Raw genomic sequence first — 22,390 nt, 5'->3', positions numbered from 1 at the left:
ATTTATTATTATTATTTTTTTAATAGAAAGGATGAAAAAACATTTACATTATCCCCTTATATTGATCTTGGACCCACAGGTATTTCTCCTTATTACACCAAATGGTAACACCGGCTTTAACGTAATGGCACTTGTCCAGTGTCTGCAGTAACACTGGAACAAAAAAAATCCATGTGCTGCCACAGAGAAAAACAAGTACTTCATAAAGTCTCTTTAAAGTTCTTGTAAGTTATTTCAAATCCAGCTGGCTCAATAGCTAAATATTTCATATTCATAATATTCCCAGACATATTGCCACACTAAAAATATAGCACAGAAATGACATCAAAACACCAAAATGCCTATTTTCATACAGGCATGCAAACAAAACCCCAGAAATTCCTTATTTAAAAAATGGCAGCTGTGAGCTGGTGTGCCTGCACGTCTCCTCTCTGCGCTAGCTGTGGGGCTCAGGACCACCGTCCGTGACTTGCTGGAGCTCCCCTTGCTCCTGTAACGCCTCACTCACCCCTCACCAGTAACTCTTCAGCGGGAAGGCAGAGCCAAGGCCTGGCAGCGTGGCGGCTGGGCCTGTACAAGCAGGCGCTTCCTGCGTGCACATCAGACGGGCAGCCGCTGTCTGCTGTGCTGGAGCCTCGGATGTTGCTGTTTACAGAGCATGGAGCCAGGCCGTGGCCGAGGCTGGAGGCACGCTGTCTGCTTCCGCGCGACGCTTGCCTTTGTCTGGGGCTGCTGCGGAGAAGGCAAAGCTGTGCTGCTGCTTGCCCAGCCTGCTCCTGCTCTGCTTGGGGAAAGGTAATGCAGAGCTAGTGTCCTGTTAATAAGGCTGGACAACTCTGACGTTAAAAAAAAAAATCAGGATTTTTTTCCCCTCTGTCAGACTTAGCTAAACACAATAAAAAATGAAGCGATCTATCAGACATGACTGTATGGTATGCTTATTCCAAAATCCTTACCTGAACTGTGCAACAAAATCTTGATTAGAGCACAATTTTAGGCAACTAATCTATTCATGTTTAAAAAAAATTATAGAAAAATGAGATGTTAAGAATGAGTTTCTGAAAAACCTTTCATTACACTTCTGGTTTCTGCCCTGGTATTTCAGACTTCACGTCCCAAATCAGATTAATGCTGTAATCCTCAACTGTAATCCTTAAGTTTAGCAAATATTTTAGTACTTAAATTTTGCTCTTCTGACTTGCCCAATAACATTTTTTTTCTGCACTTTCAGTACAACTCAGTATTTCATTGTTGTATGTACATGGTTTTGCAATTTTAGATTTGAAAGTAGGTTCTACAAAGCTGCGAGTTAAACCTGTCTGACATTTTAGTAATGTTCATGGTTACTAAAGACTGTGTTTGCCTGGCTAATGCCAATTCAAACAACACATTGTATTCCAAAAGGTATGCATCTGCTCCAGCTTCTCCTATCATTACTTAAAAGGACAAAGTCTAACATGAAAACACATGCCTCATTTTCCCCTTAATAGTCACTCATACATCCCTATTTTTCCCAGTTATCTTCTCTACATGGCCATATAATTTCTAACTTTTACCAGATTCCTTTTTAAAGGCTTTAAGAAGTTTTTTTTCTTAATATTAAGATAACTATTACTGTTCCTCTCCCCTAATGTACTAGCTCATTGGGGAAACATGGTGTAAGATGAAAACGTTAGAAGGAACTGAAAGACGAAGAAGAAAGACAGAAGATAGGGCCTGCCAAAAATGCCCCTCCTTTCTTGTTCCACTGTCCCCAAGAAATGCAGTGAATGATATCTTCCCTTCCTTTACTTGAGACTCATGCTCAGTCAGCATCAGTGTATCTTAGTCCCTCTCTCACACTCCCATTCCCTGTTCCGCTCCCATCCAGCTACCATCACCTCAGAAGCCACTTGCTCCCCCTTGGCCACCATCACCTGTGAGCAGAGGAGGCCAGCAGAGCAGCTGAACCTCTCCTGGCTCCTGCTGAAAGACATCTCCCCAGCTGAGAAACTTTCGTAAGGGTTATTTTCCTCCATCCCTACACCCTTGCTTAAAATGGAGATTCAGCCAGCTTCTGGGCAGGAAGAACCTCCTTCTCAGATACTTCACAGATATGAGATGTAGCTATTTGGGGACATCCTTAAGTAGAAGGAAATTAAAAGAAAAACAGCAAAGGATGAGGAAACACAGCAAGCACAACAAAATATGTCAGAAGGAGAAAGAAGCATATCCAACACTCCGCAGGGCAGAAGCTGAAATGGTTGGAAAGATGTGGTGAGGAGAAAGGCTTTCACCTCAAAGGACTTCAGCAAGATCAATAGCTTCCACTGGTAAGTAGCTTCTGTTTCCAAGGTATCAGCTGAAGTAACCTTCACATAAATAACTACAGCTTGTGTGAGGGCACACAGGTGCATATGTTATATGCATATGAATGCATTTTTCCCCCTCAAGGAAAGAAGTACTTTCCAGAACTGGAAACATAAGGCAAAGAGAAACTTGGGTTCTATTTCTGGCTCTGATACTGAATAACCTGATCTTAGGTAGGTTACTTTTTTTTTTTTTTTTTGTGCTTTAGTTTAGCTGGTTATATAATGTGAAAAACAGTACCTTCCCTAACTTCAAAGGTTATCCTGATTATTTTAAAATAACAAGAAGATGAAAAAGGCAATAATGATAAATAGTAATCCTTAGTTTGCAGTTATGCAAAATTCTTCTACAGATCTAAGTACTTGATTTCAGATGAAATACAGACATTGTTTGATGTTCATTTCTCGCAGCTTAAGTGCCAGCTCGAGCATCATCCCTTGCCTCCTACTCCCAGGTGCTTGTTCCACCCCCAGCAGTGCTCCGAGAGCCGCACGGCACAACTGCGGTTATGCTGAGCAGTGAACTGGGTGAGAAAGGCAACAGGGAGACCACGGCAGGGAACGAGGAAGATCTGGAAAACAACATCCCTGCCAAAACAAATACACATCAATCAAGTACGAAGGCTGGTATCAAAGCTATCAATTTGTGTTACACCATGGGTATATGAGAAATACAGCTGACTTCACTTGTATAACATGTTCTGTCTGCCCTACAGTAACAAACTTGTTTCAAACCAGGAATAAATATTTCAACACAAATTCAAATAGGTAATGTGCAGACATTTCATAATCCTATGGAACCAATTTGTTAACAGTGTTGGAATCTGGGTGATTTCTAGATTAGCTTCAGAGACTGAATAAAATACTTTTGCATAGTGACCTATAGTTTCTGTAACTCTTACATTTTAAGCATTTTCAATTTAATTAAAAGAATTCTTAAATCAGTCCCTAAAGTTGTTACAGCTCTGAATATTGATTTTAACTGTGTTAATGACATCATACAATTAAACTGTAAGGCTGAGGTTGGTATCTTCACAAGACAGATTTACACAAATGCCTGCTTAAAAAAAAAAAAAAAAAGAAAGAAGAATGGTAAAAACAACCTCTTTAAAATTGAATACAAAGCAGGCTTCTGTCAATCTGATTTACTCAAATCCTGAATGTACCATGAAATCCTGTTAAATGAATAGCAAAAAAACTCAATTCCCACTAAATGAATAGAAACCTTTTTTGTCAAACAACGAAAAAATTAAACTTGAGACTAACTCCTTCCTGACAGGTGTTCCTGCTTTAACACATCACAAAATACAAGCAGTCATAGCCAAGGTTTTTGTATGACTCATCTGGTTCCCAACTGAACACCATCAAAGCATTTTTAGATTTCAGCATAGCTGCTATGAAACTTGCCTATTTTTAATACAGATTTGTTTGGTTGCCCAAGATTAAGACACTCCCCAATCACTTGTCTTCTAATTTTTTCCCCACCTTCATTTAAAAAAAAAGGAATCTTTTTTCATGCTAGTCTTAAAAAAAATAAAATAAAATAACAGATTTAGGAAAAAACAGTTCTAGAAGTTCTATAAATTCCATTAATGAGGATCTACTGCCAATTGAAAGGAAAGACTTCAATAAATTTTATAATTTCTGCCTGCACTATAGGTTTTTGTTTGCTTGCTTTTTTGTTTTCTTTGCTTATCCCTTCTAACAATTTGCAGGTAAACACATCAGTTAAGCCATTGGCCTGGTACAATCCCATTATTTTTTTAAATGTGAGTTCTGTTTTCTGATCTATTCTTTCAAAAAGGCAATTCAAGTGTTCTGTGATTTCTATAACACGAGATTTTTTTTTTCTCCTTTCTAAATGTCCCTTTGATTTAAGATTTGAAATCCATAAAAGGTCTGCAAGGTACCCAGTCCACTGCAACAGCATTGCTAGTTGTCAAGAACTTACACGTTTCCTCTAAACAACAAAAACATAGCTAAATTTTAGCTGGAAGCAGATATTCAAACTTCAAAAGGCATTTATACTATTGACTTAACACATAACAGTGATTACAAATACATTAACACAGGGAACAAATTCATGGCATTCTTCTGGCATCACTGTGTTACTGAACGTGCTTTAGGTCCTGCTTGAGCTGAAACTGTAAATTACTAAATAAAGCAAATACTTGAATTCTTACACAGACTGCTAAAAAAATCTCCAAATTTAGCAGTTTACGCTCACCTCCCAGTCACTCAAGTTAGCTAGCAACAGTCTGCAGGCATAAAATGAACACATCTTTGCTGAACACGTAGATGAAGTATGACCTCAGCATGCTAATTAAATGTTCAGTTCTGCAATCCCTCCTGCCATAGGAAACTTCTATTCCATAGCAAACATAACGTGTGACCACACAGCTGGATTCTTGCTGAATGCAGGACTGTGGTTGCTCTTGTTCCCTGCTTGGGGTAGCCTGCTAGAGATTATAACACCACACACTAGTTCAATGTTGGACCAAATTCAGGAGAGGGGAGACACTATTCAGCCAGATATCTTAGTGCCTTGGTTCTTTTGTTCTATTTTGGAAAGATACGAGAAATTAAGGATTTGCAACTTACTAATGGGAAAAAAAAATCATAAAATGTAAACATTATAGTCTTCATAATAGATATTTAATACCCTGAATCTATTATAACTGTCTCCCCACAGCAGAGAGCTTGATATTTTCTTTATAAATAAATAAATAAATAAATAAATTAACCTATCTGTATAAAAATAGCAAATGTCTGAGCTATATAGCTGAAATCTCAAATTAGCTTAAAAACGTTTCGATGTGCACTCTCCCACTGCCGTCACACACCAACTATTCTCTATTTTATACTGGATATAAGAAGTCTCCTCTGTCCAAAGCTGAGCATGTCTTTCACAGGACTCTCTCACTGAGAGTGTGCCTGTACAAGCACTCTTTGCAAGAGCTGCAAGGCCTTTGGACAGCATCCCTCCCAGAGCTCCTGGCACTGTCAGGAGATGCGTAACGCTTCTGGTTTACGGTGTGTATTTATTTCACCCACACACATTTTTAGTTTGCAGCAAAGATGCTATGAATGGCTCTGCAGCTGGGAGTGTCCAGTGTAGGTGTGTGCGGTGCTCTGCACACCCAAACCTACATGTGGTGGTGGATGCTTCCCAGCATCATCTTCACTCCTGACAAGTGCGCAATTGATCTGTTGACAGCATTCATTAAGGCAGGGAAGCTTGAGTTACTCTGCAGGATCATTAAAAAACTTCTTCAAGAAACAGTTTAAATATTTCTGTATGTTCATCTAACTCTGCTGGTGGCTTTCCATGCTTCATTTCACAATACGTTTTCACCAAGTTTTCTCTGCTTTCTCCTCAAGGAGACAGCAATGTCTGGACGTGCATTCAGATGAAAAACATTGCTACATGTAATTCACTGTGGCTCACTTAGCATTATCCATTTTGCCTTACTCACTGCAATTATACCCTCAGAGAAGAGAAATTGGGAAAAAAGAATAGCATTTAGAATAAAATAAGTTTGCACGTGCTGCAATTTAGAAAACTACCTTTCAGGAACTGATGTTTGTGTGAATGTATTGGGGCATTTCCCCACCCCTGGTGTTCTTTCATTTTTATTTTTGTGTTTGTGTGTGTGTGTCCGCATTTTTAAACAGCAAAACTTCCTGTGTCAAAGGGACACATATATAAACTGTACTTGTGTTTTATAACATTTATACTAATTTGCTGGGGTTTAAAACACTACTTCTAAAAATAGAAGTTAATAGAGTTAATGCTTCAACGTGAGAAACAGAACTACGAACAAGCAACAACAATCTTAGTTGCTCCACTCAGACTGTCTGGCTGGCTAGAGCACACATCAGTCATGTGTAACTCAGACAGACACATCCAGCTTGTGAACAGATTGATAGACATGGCTCTGAACCATCACTCTATGGTACATGGGAATATTTTGGGTCTGCATAGGAAAGAACCAACCAGCATTCTCATTTCCTGTTCCAAGTGTTACTAAAGTGAAAAGCGCTTTTATACAGGCTGCAAGGATACTTTATCCTTGCTCAGAGTATATATAGTTTTGAAGTCAATATGAGTGTCTGGAACAAGGAACTTTTTGCTAGCCTAGGAAAATATTTACCGGCTTGCAGGCAGCTTCTAAATGAGCCTCATGCCACCAGCCTAAAGGAAAGCAAAATCCAGGCCAAAGTTGAAAGCTGTCTAATGTTATCCATAGATAATTCAGCAACTTCTATGAAATAATTGGCCTAGCACCAAGAAGCATACACACAACATTTAGTAGGACTAAAATTACAAATAATTGCATAAAACTGTTGTACTGAAACACTGAATCCACCTCACTTGAATTTTTAAAAGTACTTAAAGGAATTGGATTAAACATTTCAGTTCTGTCTTGATACAACTTCGTCTCAGATATCTTAGGAAAAGGAATCCTGTTCCTCAGACCTCTCTGACAACCTCTCCTAACCTAAAACAAGAAAAAAAGCTAAGGCAATAGAAAGTCTTCACAGTTTCTTCTTTCAATTGCTTTACTTGCCCCTCAGGAATAGAATTTCTAACTTCTCTCCTTAGACTACCTGTGTAACTAATGCTCTTCCAGGAATCAATCTGGTGTGGAAGCGTACTACTCAAGTTAACTGAAATAAATCAGAACTTGTCTAAGTTAGATTTTAAGACTAATGAATATATTGATTTATTTCGAATTATCAAATGTGTTAGTTACAGAATAAATATCTTAATATCCCAGAAGAAATCACAGATGATCAAAATAGGCTTCTGAGAAAGAAATGTATGGATTTTCTATCTATATCTGATTACAATCAATGTTTAGAAAGATCCATATCTATTCTGGTATTGAAAGCATTGAAACAAAGAATATACATTCCGTAAATTTCTAACAGCTGACATTAAAAGTCATATTTCCTATCACAAATTCAGTCATAATGAGAACTGCAACATGGGAAAATGTCTCTCTCACACATGAATAGGAACATTCAGTCTTGCTATTCATGCTCAGGTATTAGTGACCATAGCAACAGAGCACTGTTCATTTTGTTTATTAAATATGAAACAGTGAAAGTAATAATAACGAATGGTGTACATCAACAACAGCTATTTCAATAAATAAGGAAGCAGCATCCCAAATGCAATGTGACTGGAAAGAGTAACACACACACAAAGACTTCAAAATAAAAGACAGAAAGACTCAGTACATGTATACAGAAGTAGATAAAAGACTGAGCAATGCTACTCTTTACATTTCAAATGTTTCTACTTAGAACATTTTCAGGAATTCCCTTCACCCTAATTTACCCTATTAACAACAGTAAGCATTCCTGGTTATAAAACCAACACAAATATATATATAGTTTTTTTATTATAATCTCTATTGCTTGAAAGTCTTTCAATAGAACAATTGTATTCACAGGGGTCTTCATGAAGATTATAGTGAATATACTGTCATCATCTCCTGTATTTCAAAGTAACAGCTTTGAAAATTGGTGTGTAATCAGGAGCACATTGACAAGATGCTTTCCTGCATGTGTTGGTTCCCTTCGGGGCTCTGTGAACTCTCTGCTCTTTCAAAAGCACGTGGTTTCTGTTAGGCAGGATGCCAACAAACCACCTCAGATCTCTGTGACTTCAGAACATCCCTGACAGCTCAGTTCTTCAGAAATAATGGAGACATCTATAGCCAGAATGACACAAACACCTTCTCAGGAACTAGATATCCGGTTATAAAACTCCAGGTTCATAATTACAGAGCTACTCACTTGATCACAATTCAGTACCTGAGGCACTTATATGAATTTACCATTCACTTCATTAATGAAAAGGGCATAAGCCTTTCTTTGTAAGGAAAAGCACTTTAAAACCCCAATCCTCAGCATCCATCCATACACTGAGATTTTGTATGACAAGGCAAGAGACAAATTATAGGTTCCATGAAGTTCCGCTTCTCACCTTTTTTTGTAATCGCAGCAGAAGATCTGACGCAGAAGCTGGGCTGTGCACAGGCATGGTGCTGCCCCTGGCAGGAAGGCAGCCATCTCTACCCAGGGCCACACTGCATCAGCCTCTGTGGAAGTCTGCTGACATTTAACTGACTGAATTCTAGCTGTTTATTTATCCCATAATTAAAAAAAAAAAAAAAAAAAGATAAAAATAGAGGCCTTATTTACGTACAGCTTCTAAGATTATGCCAGACTGAAACACCACTGCTGTTTTACCTCCAGGTAGTCTCCCATTTGAAGACACACTGTATAATCTTTCACAAAGAAAAGAGACAGAAGTTAGCATTATGTATTGGCTTTTCAGGATCACAGTATTTTCCAGATAAAGAAATTGACCAATAAAGGTTCACAAAGAAGCAGTGATTAATGACTAACTCTGAAGAGCCAACACCTCTGCAACCATCCATCCAGACTTCCAGACTCTGCTTTGGAGGCTGATCCCTGGTAGTGATGTACACATGCAGTACAGGTGAGCCTGCAAGGCAGCTGGGCTCACAGGGGACTGTACAAATCGTATTGCAAGTGACAAGCTTTCTTTTACAATTGCATCCATTCCAAAATCAAGAAAGTAAAATAACTCAGACAAAACCACGAGTTAGGATCAGATTTTGTCAGCAACATTAGCACATAGGATAGTAACAAGCGAGGCTTAGAGAAAACATCTAATTACAGACCATGAAAAATACATGGAAGGTTTTCTTTGATCTAAATGTTATCCCACACAGGTGATTTTATTAGAACAGAACAGCCAGTAACAGACCCAATATTTATAAACCACGTTCAGTTTTGTGTTTTACAGTTCCATTCCCAAGTTTGCCTCTTATTTCAGTGGTCTGTAGACACAGACCTTTCTCAACAGCACTGTACTGGGGACAGAGGGTTGCTGGGAATTTATTAGCAATTGCTGGCAGTACCTAGCAGTGTTTTGTAACTGAGCTTTGCAGACTTCTTGCTCCCTTTAATCTTCACCCAAGTCAATTCAACGCTTCAAAAAACAGTAGAACCATGGTTAAATAAAAACTAAATCAAATACGAGGAATGCGACTAGCATAACATCGCAGGAGGGGAAGGTTGTGATGAGCAGTGCTCAGCCAGCCTAGCAGCTCCAGCACTCGCAGGCAGATACAACTGCAGCATTTGGAAGCTAATGCCCTCTGGCAGGAGCTGAAGCAGTGGAGAAGCCGATGCACAGCCACTCCTTCCAACCACAAGAAGCCTTTAGCATGACAAGACAGGAAGATGGGGATATCAACAAACCCAATGTGAAAACAAATGTTCAGTTTGAAAAAGCACAGGGACATTGACAAGTAGAACATTTGCAAAATGTAGATAGTGTTTTAATTTTACTGGATAACATCAACAGAGTACAGTATCTTGGTTAATTTAGTCAGTATAATTTGTTAGGCTGACACACCTTGGTAATGTACTCATTTCACTGTGTGTGCAGTGTCATCAGGCGACCTGAACAACAAACTGCTTGTCACTGATGTTTTCTTATGTTTTACATTCAAACTCCAAGGGTATAAACTATTACATCAGGTCTTTGCATCAAATGCCCCAGAACTAACTACTCCTAACTAAATTATAATAATATATAATTCCTTCTGATGTTTTCAGATTTACAGCATGCAGTCTTAAAACATTAGGGGTGGAGGGACTATTCATTAGAAGCTTACTATTAGTACCACATCAGAAAGCTCATCTATCTAGAAAGTCCCCAAAACAGCACACTATGTCTACCTCCCAGAGAACTCCCAGCCATTTCTCTTTTACCTGAGTTGTTCAAAAGCAGCGTATGATTTGTTTAGAATAATGTTTATTATCACATTGTATATGATAATACACAGCACCTGAACAAAATCATAAAAAGTATAGCATCCTTTCCTGTTCTGCTTTTTACCTTAAGAAGTAAATCAGTAAAGTAAAAACTAAAAAAGTAAAACAATCTTATCTACTACCTTTTTATTATTATTTACAGTCCAATTTTCCACTAATACATGTTGAAAGGGTCCCGTTCTCATAACCCTTATCTACTTTTGCCTTCATCTATAAGGCTTTCAAAACCAGGCTCCAAAATATATTATCACAACAGATATCTGCTCATTATGGCATTGGATTTATAATATAATGCTACGAAAGTCAGAAAATATTCAGCATGTCTAGGAAAAGGAAAAAAATATTTACAATATTTGTATTACCAAAAGGTATTTGCACATCTTTAATTTCTTCAAAGAAGCACATAAAACAGTAACTCTAAGCAGATAATTTCCAGCAGAGATGCCTCAAGAACTGCATGATACAACAATGATGAATCACCTATTTACAGATGCTAGTCAATTTTAAATGCAAATTTTCACTGTTATTGAAGAAGGCAAAACCACTGATTACGTTTCATAAAATGAATGCTTCCTTTCCCCATTCTAGACCTGAAACTCAAACTGCTATTTAGTACTAGAAACATGCAGGACATTTCAAAGATAACAATGATGCTGTTCATGTGATTATATCACATGATTAAGATAGAAGTTATGTGTACATCTACTTGAAGAGCTGAATTCTCTATGGACTCCAAAATATAAATAGTTTTAGCCCTCCAAAAAGTGTAGCTACAGTGCTAGCACTTCACTAACATATCTTTGCAATTTCAAGATAAAGAGGAGATTTTAAGCTCCAAAAGATTTTTTTAAAAGAACTTCACAATGGCCCTCGTTCTTGAGTCTCCAGGTCATAACAAAGTACTAATTCAGGCTGGCACAGCTCTAAAGTTACCTTGTACAGCTCTATCTACTGCACTTCAAACAGCTGATTGGTAAAGCAACAGGGAATGTAGCTCAAAAAAAAAAAAAAAATCTCTCTCTGCTTTCCAATTATTTTTAATTTTATCACAGTTTCTACTGTTTTGGTGCATAGCAAAAGTTTTAAAACTTATTTCCAAATATTTCCAAAATGTTTCAATCTCAGTGTAAGTAAAACATGTCAATTCCATCTTCCTGATTAAATGTTTCTGTAATAGAAAAAATTTACAAGTACAGTTTTCTAAGTAGGCTTTGCCTTCATAGTCAGGCTCCAATTGCACATCAAAGGTTTAATTTTAAATTCAGTAAAGATGCAAGTTTAATCTCAAAAGACTATGATGTCTTAGAAGTTAAAACATTAACTGCTACTAACAACAATCTGTAAGAGATTCTGCTTTTGATATATCCATTTCTAATGAGGATCACTGAAGTTACTCAACAAGCATTACCAGTTACCTTGGGTGACTTGCCAAACCTTCCACTGACTCTTCAGAAACTAAGGATTTCACTTGAATTTCTACATAGTCTTCTATAAATATTACTAATTGGTATAATATTGTCTGCTTGCTCTCTGCAAAGCCTTTCACTTCTACTTCTTCTCCCCTACATAAACATTTAATACCATCACCTTTCTCTCTGTTGCAACAACACAAGAAATAATCTTAATTAGCCCATTTCCAAAACGTCACCAGTAACTCTACAGAGCAATGTGCACCCTGTATCAAACCCCCCTCCACAGTTAATTCATTTCCTGTAGCCTAATAAACAGGAAAAAATAAAAGACACAAGGATTTCATTTAAGCATGCATTAGATTTTAGACAAAAAACAAGAAAAGCAATCGAAGGTTCAAGTAAATACACTTACGTTAATAGCTAGCAAAAAATAAAAATAAAAAAAATCAATCATTATGTCAGTACTTCACAGAATGATTATCCAAAAACACACTTCTCATTTTTTCCCGTCCTCTATTAGCTGCTCTGCATATCAGCTCTTTTACCAGAACTACACATTTAGAAATCAACATTCACTTTCATCTTTTCTCCTTTACCAGCTCAGCATCTCCATTTTCTACAATTTTCCAGTAAATAACTTTGTCAGAGGCACAGTATTGTCCTCTTATACAAAATACTTAGCTGTCTAAGAGTAATTTATTTTTTTTAAGTGGTATTAACGCCCTTAATTACTGCTCTAATATTTCTTTTTCTACCACTTTCCCATGTCAATTTCCCTAGCTTACAATATGGTGAAGCTACATTAATGACATACAACATCTCAACTCTTCACTGTGAAAGATGTGCCTGATTTATTCCCTGTCATTCAAGGGTAGAAGTTTTAGACCTTGTGCAGATCATCGCTACTTCCATCTTTCAAAACAGAGGATCTACAACACTGCAAAGGTTTGTAATTTTCCCTTCCCTATATATCTAAATCAATATAATAAAAAGTATCACACAAGTAGGGGAACACACTTATTTAGCGAATATTTTCTTAGATTAGCAAATAGGAATTGGAAGAACTGCACTAGCTAATAAACCTAGCTGATCAGGTGCAGCATTCACCAACCAGAACCCAGATGAAACAAAAGGCATTTCAATTACAAATTAATACTGAATGGTAGCCTCTGGAAAAAGCAGTTCGGGGTAAGAACTGAGACAGTAAGGTTAAGGCTTCCCAAATTTGCCTGACATGATCTAATTCAACTTCAGCGGGAGCAAAGTTGGGCCATGCGTCCACAGCAACGTGAGTCTAACTGCTACCTCTCAAAAGTAATAGCTGAATGAAACCCATCTATTACTACTTTAATTAACCTGACCCAGCCATGCACCTTAATAATTACTTCTTTTAAAATGGTAGCTTTCCTCTAAGTTTCCAAAGGATTCTGTGAGCATTCAAACCAAATACATATTTGTAGCAAGAAAGTTGGCAAAGGAAGGCTGAGATGATACACTGGAAAGATAAACCAGCCTATTGGTGGTTTAGAGTAAAGCAACTTCAACTTCTTTCACTGTGTGAGGCAAGCAGTTTGTCTGTAACTCAGTCTCAGCGTTCTTATTTAATATAGGTTTTTAGATCCTCCATTTGTTGCTATGAGGGGGAAAAAAAACTACCTCATTTCTACAATAGTATCTACCAGCAATGCTCAACTGTTGCTGCCAGGGATTTTTCCCACGTATCATGCAAATGCATTACTTGTCATGCAGAAGTATATACTTAACACTCAGTTGCTGTAAGATTAATTTATTTGCAGTGCCAGGAATGCAGCCTTGAGGGAAAAAAACATAATTAAAAATGGCTTTGTTGCTTTGATCCTGATGTTACATTAACTTAAAATGTTTCATTACAACAATATATCTATGACCAATGAGGGAGAACATTTACCTCTTTAATTACTTAAATTCTATTTAAATGGCCATTATGAATGTATGTAGAATTAACGAATTTGCCTTCAAATTATCTCAGAATTTGGGAAGTATTTTGTAGGCACAAGGGACAGATATTTTTCAAAAGTATCAGAATGAATATTTGGCAAAACCAATAGAATAAATACACATCTCAGAGTATTTACAAACAAAGGGATAGTTGTCCCTTTTAAAGTGGGTTAAAGAGCATCTATCTACATGTACTGGCTGAATTTAAGACGGTGGGGTTCTTTGTCATTTCTTTGTTAAAACAGAGGATGGAAGAAAAATGAATTCTCAATTTTTGATTTTGCAAAGCACGAGAAAGTATTCCTACCCACCCTGACTGAGAAGTGCAAACTTAGGTTGAGGATGAGGATGTTCTTGAACTTCTGCATTTCAGTAGCCCTAAACAACACAGATAAAATCTTCAGATCTGATATAAACACCATTCTCCAATCATCCAGTACTTCAGGAAACTGCTACCTGAATCTTTGCATTTTTAAAACCTCAGGACTGTGGGCTCTAAACAACATGCCATCCTACAGTATTTGCAAGATACTAGCTGGAGGGACTAGCAACCAACCAAGCAACCAACAACAACTCAAATCTTTCTGGATTATCCTTAAGATAGAAGAGAATAATATTATGACTACTCAGATGTATGACTGAATTACAAACTGCACATTAAGGAGGAGTAAGGATTAAATTTCAGGCTTCAAGAACCAGTTTGTCCTTGATCTTATTTTTCATTTTTATAAACGTTTTTCTACGAAATAGGATGGATTTCTTGTATTTGTGCCCTAACCAATGACAATCAGCCTAGATAAGTTATTCCATTCTACAAAGATATGGTTAATAGGTAAACATGTTTTGACATCCCAAAAGACAACAATGACATAAAAATTAAGTGTACTTTTTATGAGACGGCTTGATGTTTTTTATGAGAATGATTTTTTATAGGTAACATGTATGAAGATTTTAATTCAATTACTTCTAGTTTTCTTGAAACGTTGATATTCTAGCTACATCTTTCAATATTATTTCGATATTATTTCGATATTATTTCCTGTATGACCGTGCAAGAATTTTGTCCTTGGTGCTGAGGTGGCAAGACTAAATCTTACAGCACCAAAACAGGTTCTAGGAAAAGGTAAGAGGGCTCGAAAAAGGACGGTGTAAAACATGGTCCAATAAAGATGTGGGAGTTTATACATCACAACCTCCATCTTTGTTAACCCTTGCAGGTTTCTAGAACATCATCTACGTCCAAAATGGAGGAAGAAGCAGTAGAGCTTTACAAATAATATACCAGAATAGCAAATAAGGCCATCTTTGCTTGGCATGGCCAGTCTATCTCTAGCACAGCCAATGCAGACAGACAACTGTGCCACAAAGCAACCTACTTTGCTTATGCCTGAAGCCAAATTTGCATATTATGAAAATGGGAGGTGACAATACCACAAAACAATTTGAGTCAGTAAAAATGTATGCTGCAACAGTCAATTACAGCTGGGTGAATTAAGGACTGTCTTACATGTTTAATATCTTTGTCCCCCTCTCACTTTGCAAGTTAGGCTAGATATTTCAGTATTAAAAGTTCCACTTTAAAATCATTTGAAGATCATCTCATGCAATAACCAAATTAATTCAGATTGCAGTTTCTACCCTTAGAGAAGCACAAGAACAAGTCATTTTGTAGGAACTTTGTCTCCCTGTCTCGGGGGGATAGAGAGGAAAAAGGAATTATGTTTACACCATCCTGTCTACATCCCCTGCACAGCAGTAACTCCTATCACATTTGGGGGGCCCAATTAGGGGACTATTACCAGAGTCAAGCGGTATCTGTTCTGCACTGCACAGTCCTGAGCTCAGACAAAGGTTCCAAACAGTGATTGCTCACTAGTTGTACAAATAGTATTATCAGCCAAAAGGTACCATACATCTCGCCTTTTCTCTTTACCCAATTATACCCTATACATTTTCCCAATAAAAGGTTGCTTTTTCTTTTTCCATTAACATGCCAAGCCCTCATTTTGCTCAAAATTGCTTACAAAGACCCCACCTTACAGCTACGTTTGAAAGCATTAATGCCATCACTATCTTAGAGTTTAAGTGAATTCAAAGAATTATCACTCCTAAATACAAACTACTCTTTTCACATTCTATAGCTCTAAATAATATCCCATTAAAGACATCTTTATTTCACAAAACGCTCAATTGACAAAAAACTCTCAATACACAGAAACACTTGTACCTCCATTTACAATCCTGCCTCTATTCAATTCTTATTTAGAAAAGGCTGAAATTCAGATAGGCTAACAACTCTGCTTCTTAATTCTTGGAATGCAGCATCACAGAGTGTCTGCTAGTCATGATCTTGCTTCTGTAATTGGAGGTTAAGGGGAATGATACCTTGATTTGGATCCATTTGCTATGTTAATTTTATACTAAATAATTTAATAGATAATCTAATCTGGACAAAAACTACATTGCTATAACTAGTACTCTTTGAATGTTAAGCCAAAATTAATCTCTACCAGAGATATGCAAAGGAAAGAAGTCAGATTTCAAAGAACTGTAAGGCTGCTGAAGAGAACCTCAACAGCCTGATCACTTTAAGACCGGTTCTACTGCTCAAAGCTATCTATGAACCAAGACTGAATAGACAGACCAGACTTTTCAGACGTGCCATAATTTTAATGAACTTCCTGGCCTGTTTTTAACAGACATCAGAATCCTTCTGAATATCCTCACATGTTTCTGAAGTTAGGCATCCAAACACCCAAGCACACAAGATTAGAGACTATTTTGGAAAATATAAGCATTCAGCAATTGCCTATACAAAAACCTCTCTTGTAAGCACTTAACTCATTCTTTGCAGAGCACTGTGGCATATATAAATGTGTTAAAGTTCATGTGGAAAACCTCTGTTCTGTTTGCTATTTCTGTTGCATATGATTAGAAATGTCATAGATTTCACATTTTATAGTACACAGAAGAAGAATCTTTCTCCAAATGAAATGGCAGAGATTGAAATGTCTGACTTACTGAAAGGTGTTGTATCAGTAGGGTCAGGAGGTGGAAAGTTTTCCGTGAAGTTGACATTGCACAAGTCAGTGCTACAACAGCAGAAGCGATATGTTCCATTTTGAATCACAGAAGGTGTGGTCGTAACTATACACTCCTCAAAGTGACACTCTTGTGGGTCTCCTATGTGAGACCAGCAACCTGTAAAAAGAAGTAAATTAAATAATTGCTTTTGTTATGGAGGCATAATAGAAATCCGTACCATATAATATGCGATTAAATGTTATAGAGCAGGGTGAAAACACTTATCATAATTTGCTCAACTGACTTTACTAACACCTTTTAAAACCAGCAACTGGACAATTTGTTCCAGAATTTACCTCTGTGAATGAGATATAACATGGTGATGCAGGCCAGCACCAAAGCTGCCCAGCTGTCAGCCTCAGTAAGACAAACCACCACCTGGCCCACAGTCTAGGCAAAACTGTGACTTAGTATTCCTTCTTGGAGCTAGAAAAAAAGATGCATCTGTAGTTTGGTACTTCTTGCAAAATTTCTAAAAATGGTGTCCTTCTCATTGTCAACATTACTAGAACTACAGAACTACATCTTATTTCTTGCTTAGTTCAGGCCCTTGGTTCCTGTATCAACTGTCCCTTCTCAAATGTGGTCAAAGGTGGTTAAATGTTTATGCACAAGTGCCTGGAAAGTTAAGAGGCAGTGTGGGAGAAGCAGTAAGTAATCAGTGCTTCTTTCAAGCAGATTACCAGATCAAACATGAAATAAGAGCTTTGAGATGAACTGCACATGTTGTAAACACCAGTTTTCATTCAGTTCATACCTTATACTACATTAACTTGTATCCAAGTAACCAAGCACAGAGTTTCTGAGAATTAATATCAAAGCACATCTCCAGCAACTGCGAGACACTTCACCTCTCCCTACCATCATGCTCACAGCAGAAAAATAATGAACTGACAGTTAGTACGTGACAGTTTTGTGCTAGAGCTGCAATTTACTTTGTAAACAAACACCCAATCAATTTGAAAGTACATTTTTACTTAATGAGACATTTATTTTTAAACTTACCATGACTCAATATGTATAATGAGGTATACTCAAGAAAGCTATCTTCCTCTGGACTTCTTACGTAATAAACGATTTTAGTTTTTTCCCCTTAACTGTACACTGGGCTCCTTAGTCTCTTTTATAAGTCGTTTGTTTCAACAAACTTGTTATTCATACTTAAGATTGCTAAATGGAAAGTTAAATTTGTACAATGAGCAAACAAAACACTCGGTTTTGCAACAGAGCATCCTCAGATCAGATCGCTATACCCCCAAAAAAAAGTTAAGAGTAGCAAAAACTGCACTTATGATGAAATGTTACATACCTTGTTTTACAAGATTTATGTCTCCTTCTCTTGTTTTCTCCCAAAGTCCATAGCAGGTACTACCTTTCATGCACAAAATTGTGCCATTCTCCTGGGAGATTCGGCTCTCGCTGATTCCATGGTCCTGCTGATATGGGTCCTTAAATGCACACAGCCGCTCCTCGCTCTGTGCAGCTTAAGACAAAGAAAGAAAAATATTTTTTGTCACTGATTTCATTCATGAAACTTTAACTTTACAGTATGATTATGGTCTTCTGGAAACCTATAACCATCTTGATCTGTAAGTGCCCATTCTTTAAAATGTACTTCAATGGTCAGAAACAAAAATGAGGTCCATCTATCTTGAAGTTATTTCATGAAGACCAAAAACAGCAGACATTTTAAAATGAATGCATAAATGCTTTAAGTCCACATGTACAGAACAAAAATTTCATTGCATAGCCTGCATCGTTTGTCCTCAAGTGTAAGTTACACAACTGTTAGTTGGTTTCTTCAGCAACCACATGCGTTACTTAATTGTTTCCAGATCCTCAACCAATACGATCTTTTTCAGAGTGCCACCCAATCCAGTGTGCCTCCCTCATTCAGTTCCCCCACCCCACCACTCTTTCTTTTGATCTCTCTCTTTTTTCCTACTTTTTATCCATCCGTTGCACTGACATTACTACTTTTCCCTCAGCAACTTAATATTTTTGGCTATTTCACAGATCATTAATGACCACCAACAGAAAATACTAACAGCTGAGTAAAACCCATACGACTCCGATCATCAGATCTGCAGAACACTGACTGTAAACAGGAACAATGCTGTGCATAAAATCTCCCTGTGGAATGTCCAGCAGGGACATTCTATGTATGTAAAAAGCACAAAAATAAATATACATGATCACTTGAAAAAATATTTGATTTTTTTAATTACAAAAAAAAAAATCAAGACATACTGATTTTAACAAGAATATTTGATCAATAAAACCTTAAAAATGGAATAACTTAAGAACTCATATGTTTTACCCATACAATTACTGCTTTTTCACTTATGTCACCTCCATTAAAGGACTCAACCTTGCTGATATGCCTCTATCTTTTCCTTAGGAAAAGACGGGTAAACTTCGAAATTCCTTAAAAAGGCATCAAGCTCCAAGATAAATCTTACATTTGTAGTAAATATGTTCTTTAAAGTATTTTCATTCTTTACTTAAATATGATTTTATAAAATGCATGGCAAGGTAGATGTGGAACTACAGCACAAAAAAATTATTCAGTAGTACAGCTCAGAAAAGACCCAGTCTCAGTAAATACTTGTACTATGCATCTCAAGTAGATTTCATCCCATTCTTTAACTCATGTGAAAGCACAGTCAGCAGAGAGATGCAAGGTTTAGTAGATGACAAGTAATCTTTTGAGAAAACCAATTTTGAACTTAAAATAAACTTGTAGAATATGATTGTCAATTATAAAGGTACTGGATACGTACAAAATAATTAAATTCTCAGTGAATAATTATTTTGTCATTCTACAGCACACTTGCTGCAAAAATACTGTTTAATCGTATTATTGGCACAGATCGTTTTGTAATAGACAAAATAAGATATCTAGACTCGGATGTGTGTCTCTTTTCTAAGGCTTTTACTACTCATTAAAAAGAGTCAAAACTCAATATTCTCTTATCCAGAGACAACTATATATAACTGCACCATGCAGAAAAACAGTTTGACAGCGACTCCCAGCTTATTTTGCGGCAGCAGTAATTAAAATAGCACAACTTAGTGTATTTTTAATGGTCTGGTAGGGCATGTATGATCAGTTGAGCTGCATGTCAGTTCAGTAGTGGTAAATCCTCAGAGGAGGGGACAGGAACTTCTTAAGCTCCTGTAATTCAATCACTTGCAGTTCCACATACTCCAGTAACCTAGACAGTAGTCCATGTTACTCACCCGCCTCTCTGTATACTGACTGGCATACAATTTATCTTTTACATCTGTAACTTGAGTTTAGAGGTGATAAATACACTCATTACAAAGCAGTGGCTTATGTTCAGAAACTCAATTGCCTAAATTTCGTATCTAACATTTTCTTTCTAAATGAGTAAGCTGAGTTACTGAGGACAAAAAGGTCATATATTAAGAGCCAACATGTGCTGCCTCAAGCAGTCCTTGCCAGTCGCACGCAGTAGTTTTATTCTCAGGAACAGCTGAGTATGCCAGGCGTGAAGCATCTGTCCTACATTCCCTGCTCTATGACATGGGACTGGCCAAGAAACAATGTATGAAAGGATAGTACTCAACTACTGCAAGAGAACTGGAGCTGACTCACTTTTTGAAAATTGAGAGAAAAAAAAAAATCACTGAAATACAATTTTCAAGAGGGAACAGGACAGAATTATAACTTCTTGTGAAACATGATGCATCTGCTCCAAGGGACACTACGAACGTTTTATAATCAATTGCGTGCGATAGCTGAATGGGACTAAGGTCATCTGAGATGTTGCTTGTTTACAGAATGCTCAAGTTGTTGCAAGATAAGCTCTTTAATGATTTGCCTGTGAAAAAATAAATTTAAAAGAACAGAACTTATAAAGCAGCCAAATAGATCTGGTTTCATTGTCAAAACCTGTTTAGTGCTTTTTTTGTTTTGTTTTGTTGCATTTTTTTCCCCAAACAACAACAAAAACCACAATGCCAGAAGAAGTCCACTTCCATAATACTTCAATAGGTATAAAAAAAATAAACAATGCTTCTAACCTCTAAACTAATAGGGGAAAAAAAAGAAAAAAGATTTTGCTTTCTACTTACACACACACACATATATAAAGTAAGATATACAGTTACATGTATCATGCTTGTGCTCCAGAGTCACAGACCACTCTAACTGTCCACTTTCAGACTCTTCACCTTTCTATGTATCTATTAGGATTAAGGTTGAAAGGCAAGAACATGCCAAAGCTACTTTGAAAACTACAAGTTGTTAACCACTGTGCTCGATGCTACCCAACCATACACTAGATAAAGAATCATTGCTACCAAAAGCTCTTCTCATTTAAGAAAACACTGCCCCATACCAACACTTGCAGAAGTGAGGAAGATGCAAGCATGGGAAAACACCAGTGCTAGTGAATGAGTGCTTGCCTTCATCAGTTTCCTAGCATACTAATAAAAATGCAAGTTGATTTGCCACAATTTAGCATCGGATGATCTCAGTGGGAAACTTTTCCAACAAAAATAAAGGTTACACACCCAACAAATAGAGTTTTCATGCTGATCCCTGCACATTCCTGCTTCCATTATAACTGAGAGTACTAAAGCCCCTACGGGAGCAGTACCCACTGCAATACTCTGCTGACCCCTGCCCTTATTCTGATGGCTTAGAACATTTGGAGGATCAAGATTTTATTTTATTTTTTTCCTATGTTCTCTGTACGTTCATTGTTGATGCTCTAATGCCAAAGAAAATTGAGTAGGACATTCAGATCTCCAGAAACTATCCTGAAGAACCACAGAATAGATGAGCTGCTTCAGTTTCCTTACATGGTTTTGCACGTTCCTGCTCAGGGAATTTGGCAATAAGGTTTTGCTCTTCCAGTCAGCGGAACCCGACAGCTCTAAAAACTTTTAGTATAAGAACACTTCTAAGTTAGGCCCTGGAAGCAGCTGCCAGCTTAGATGAGTATGCCTTAAAGCTTTCCCCAAAAGAAATAGAGATACTGCTGTAAAAACAAAACAAAACAAAAACAAACAAAAAAACAAAAAAACCCACACACAGAGGTGCCAGAGTGCCTGTTCTAAACTTTACATGCGGCGAGCTGACAGAACGATATTCCTCAGCTGGGTTCCCTGCTGGTTTTTGTCTCCAAGGCAGGGAAATGGTGGCATAGAACTAGAACTACTGGATTCTCCTGTCTTCAGTTCCAACAGATACAAACCCAAGAAAATACCTCAGTGCTAAAATCTTCAGTGAACAGCAAGAGCAATTAAAATAAATAAGCTGTTTAGCATCTGAAGGCTCTGGCTCTTGAACTGATCTGTTTTATATAGCCAGGTCATTTGCAATCTATGCCAGAAAAATTAAAGGCAAAGCGCCTGTGGACAGACACGCTCAGCATGTTTTAAGAACCCACGAGCAGCTCACAGGGCAGTGCTCCTTTGCCTCCAGATTTCTCAGACACACAAGATGCACCAGCACTGCATCTTCAAATGAGCAAAATGCAGAGGCCATTTACAGGTCAAGCTGTACAGTATATCTGCCCAGGCAAGAAATGCCCCTGTATTGTACTCTGCGAACAAACCCAACGCCTAGCACCAAGCGAAGCATCGGCACAGGTTGCCAAGGCCATCTGTTGCGCTGCTGAAGCCATCCTCCCAGCCCCTGCTCTTGCTACG

General features: G+C 37.5%; 1 protein-coding gene across 1 annotated transcript in view; it reads right to left on the bottom strand.

The window, feature by feature from the left end:
- The window catches only part of BMPR2 (bone morphogenetic protein receptor type 2), a 98,954-nt gene that overhangs the window by 28,937 nt on the left and 47,627 nt on the right, over positions 1-22,390 (bottom strand). The window contains exons 2-3 of the mRNA XM_032190085.1: positions 18,015-18,188; positions 16,643-16,822 (exon numbers count right to left, since the gene is read on the bottom strand). Coding sequence (XP_032045976.1) covers positions 16,643-16,822; positions 18,015-18,188 — 354 coding nt within the window. The remainder of the gene's footprint in view (positions 1-16,642; positions 16,823-18,014; positions 18,189-22,390) is intronic.

The sequence above is a fragment of the Aythya fuligula genome, chromosome 6, assembly GCF_009819795.1.
Source record: "Aythya fuligula isolate bAytFul2 chromosome 6, bAytFul2.pri, whole genome shotgun sequence".
NCBI lineage: Eukaryota > Metazoa > Chordata > Aves > Anseriformes > Anatidae > Aythya > Aythya fuligula.
Note: the sequence above shows the minus strand (reverse complement) of the source record. Positions and strands in the feature narration are given on the sequence as shown.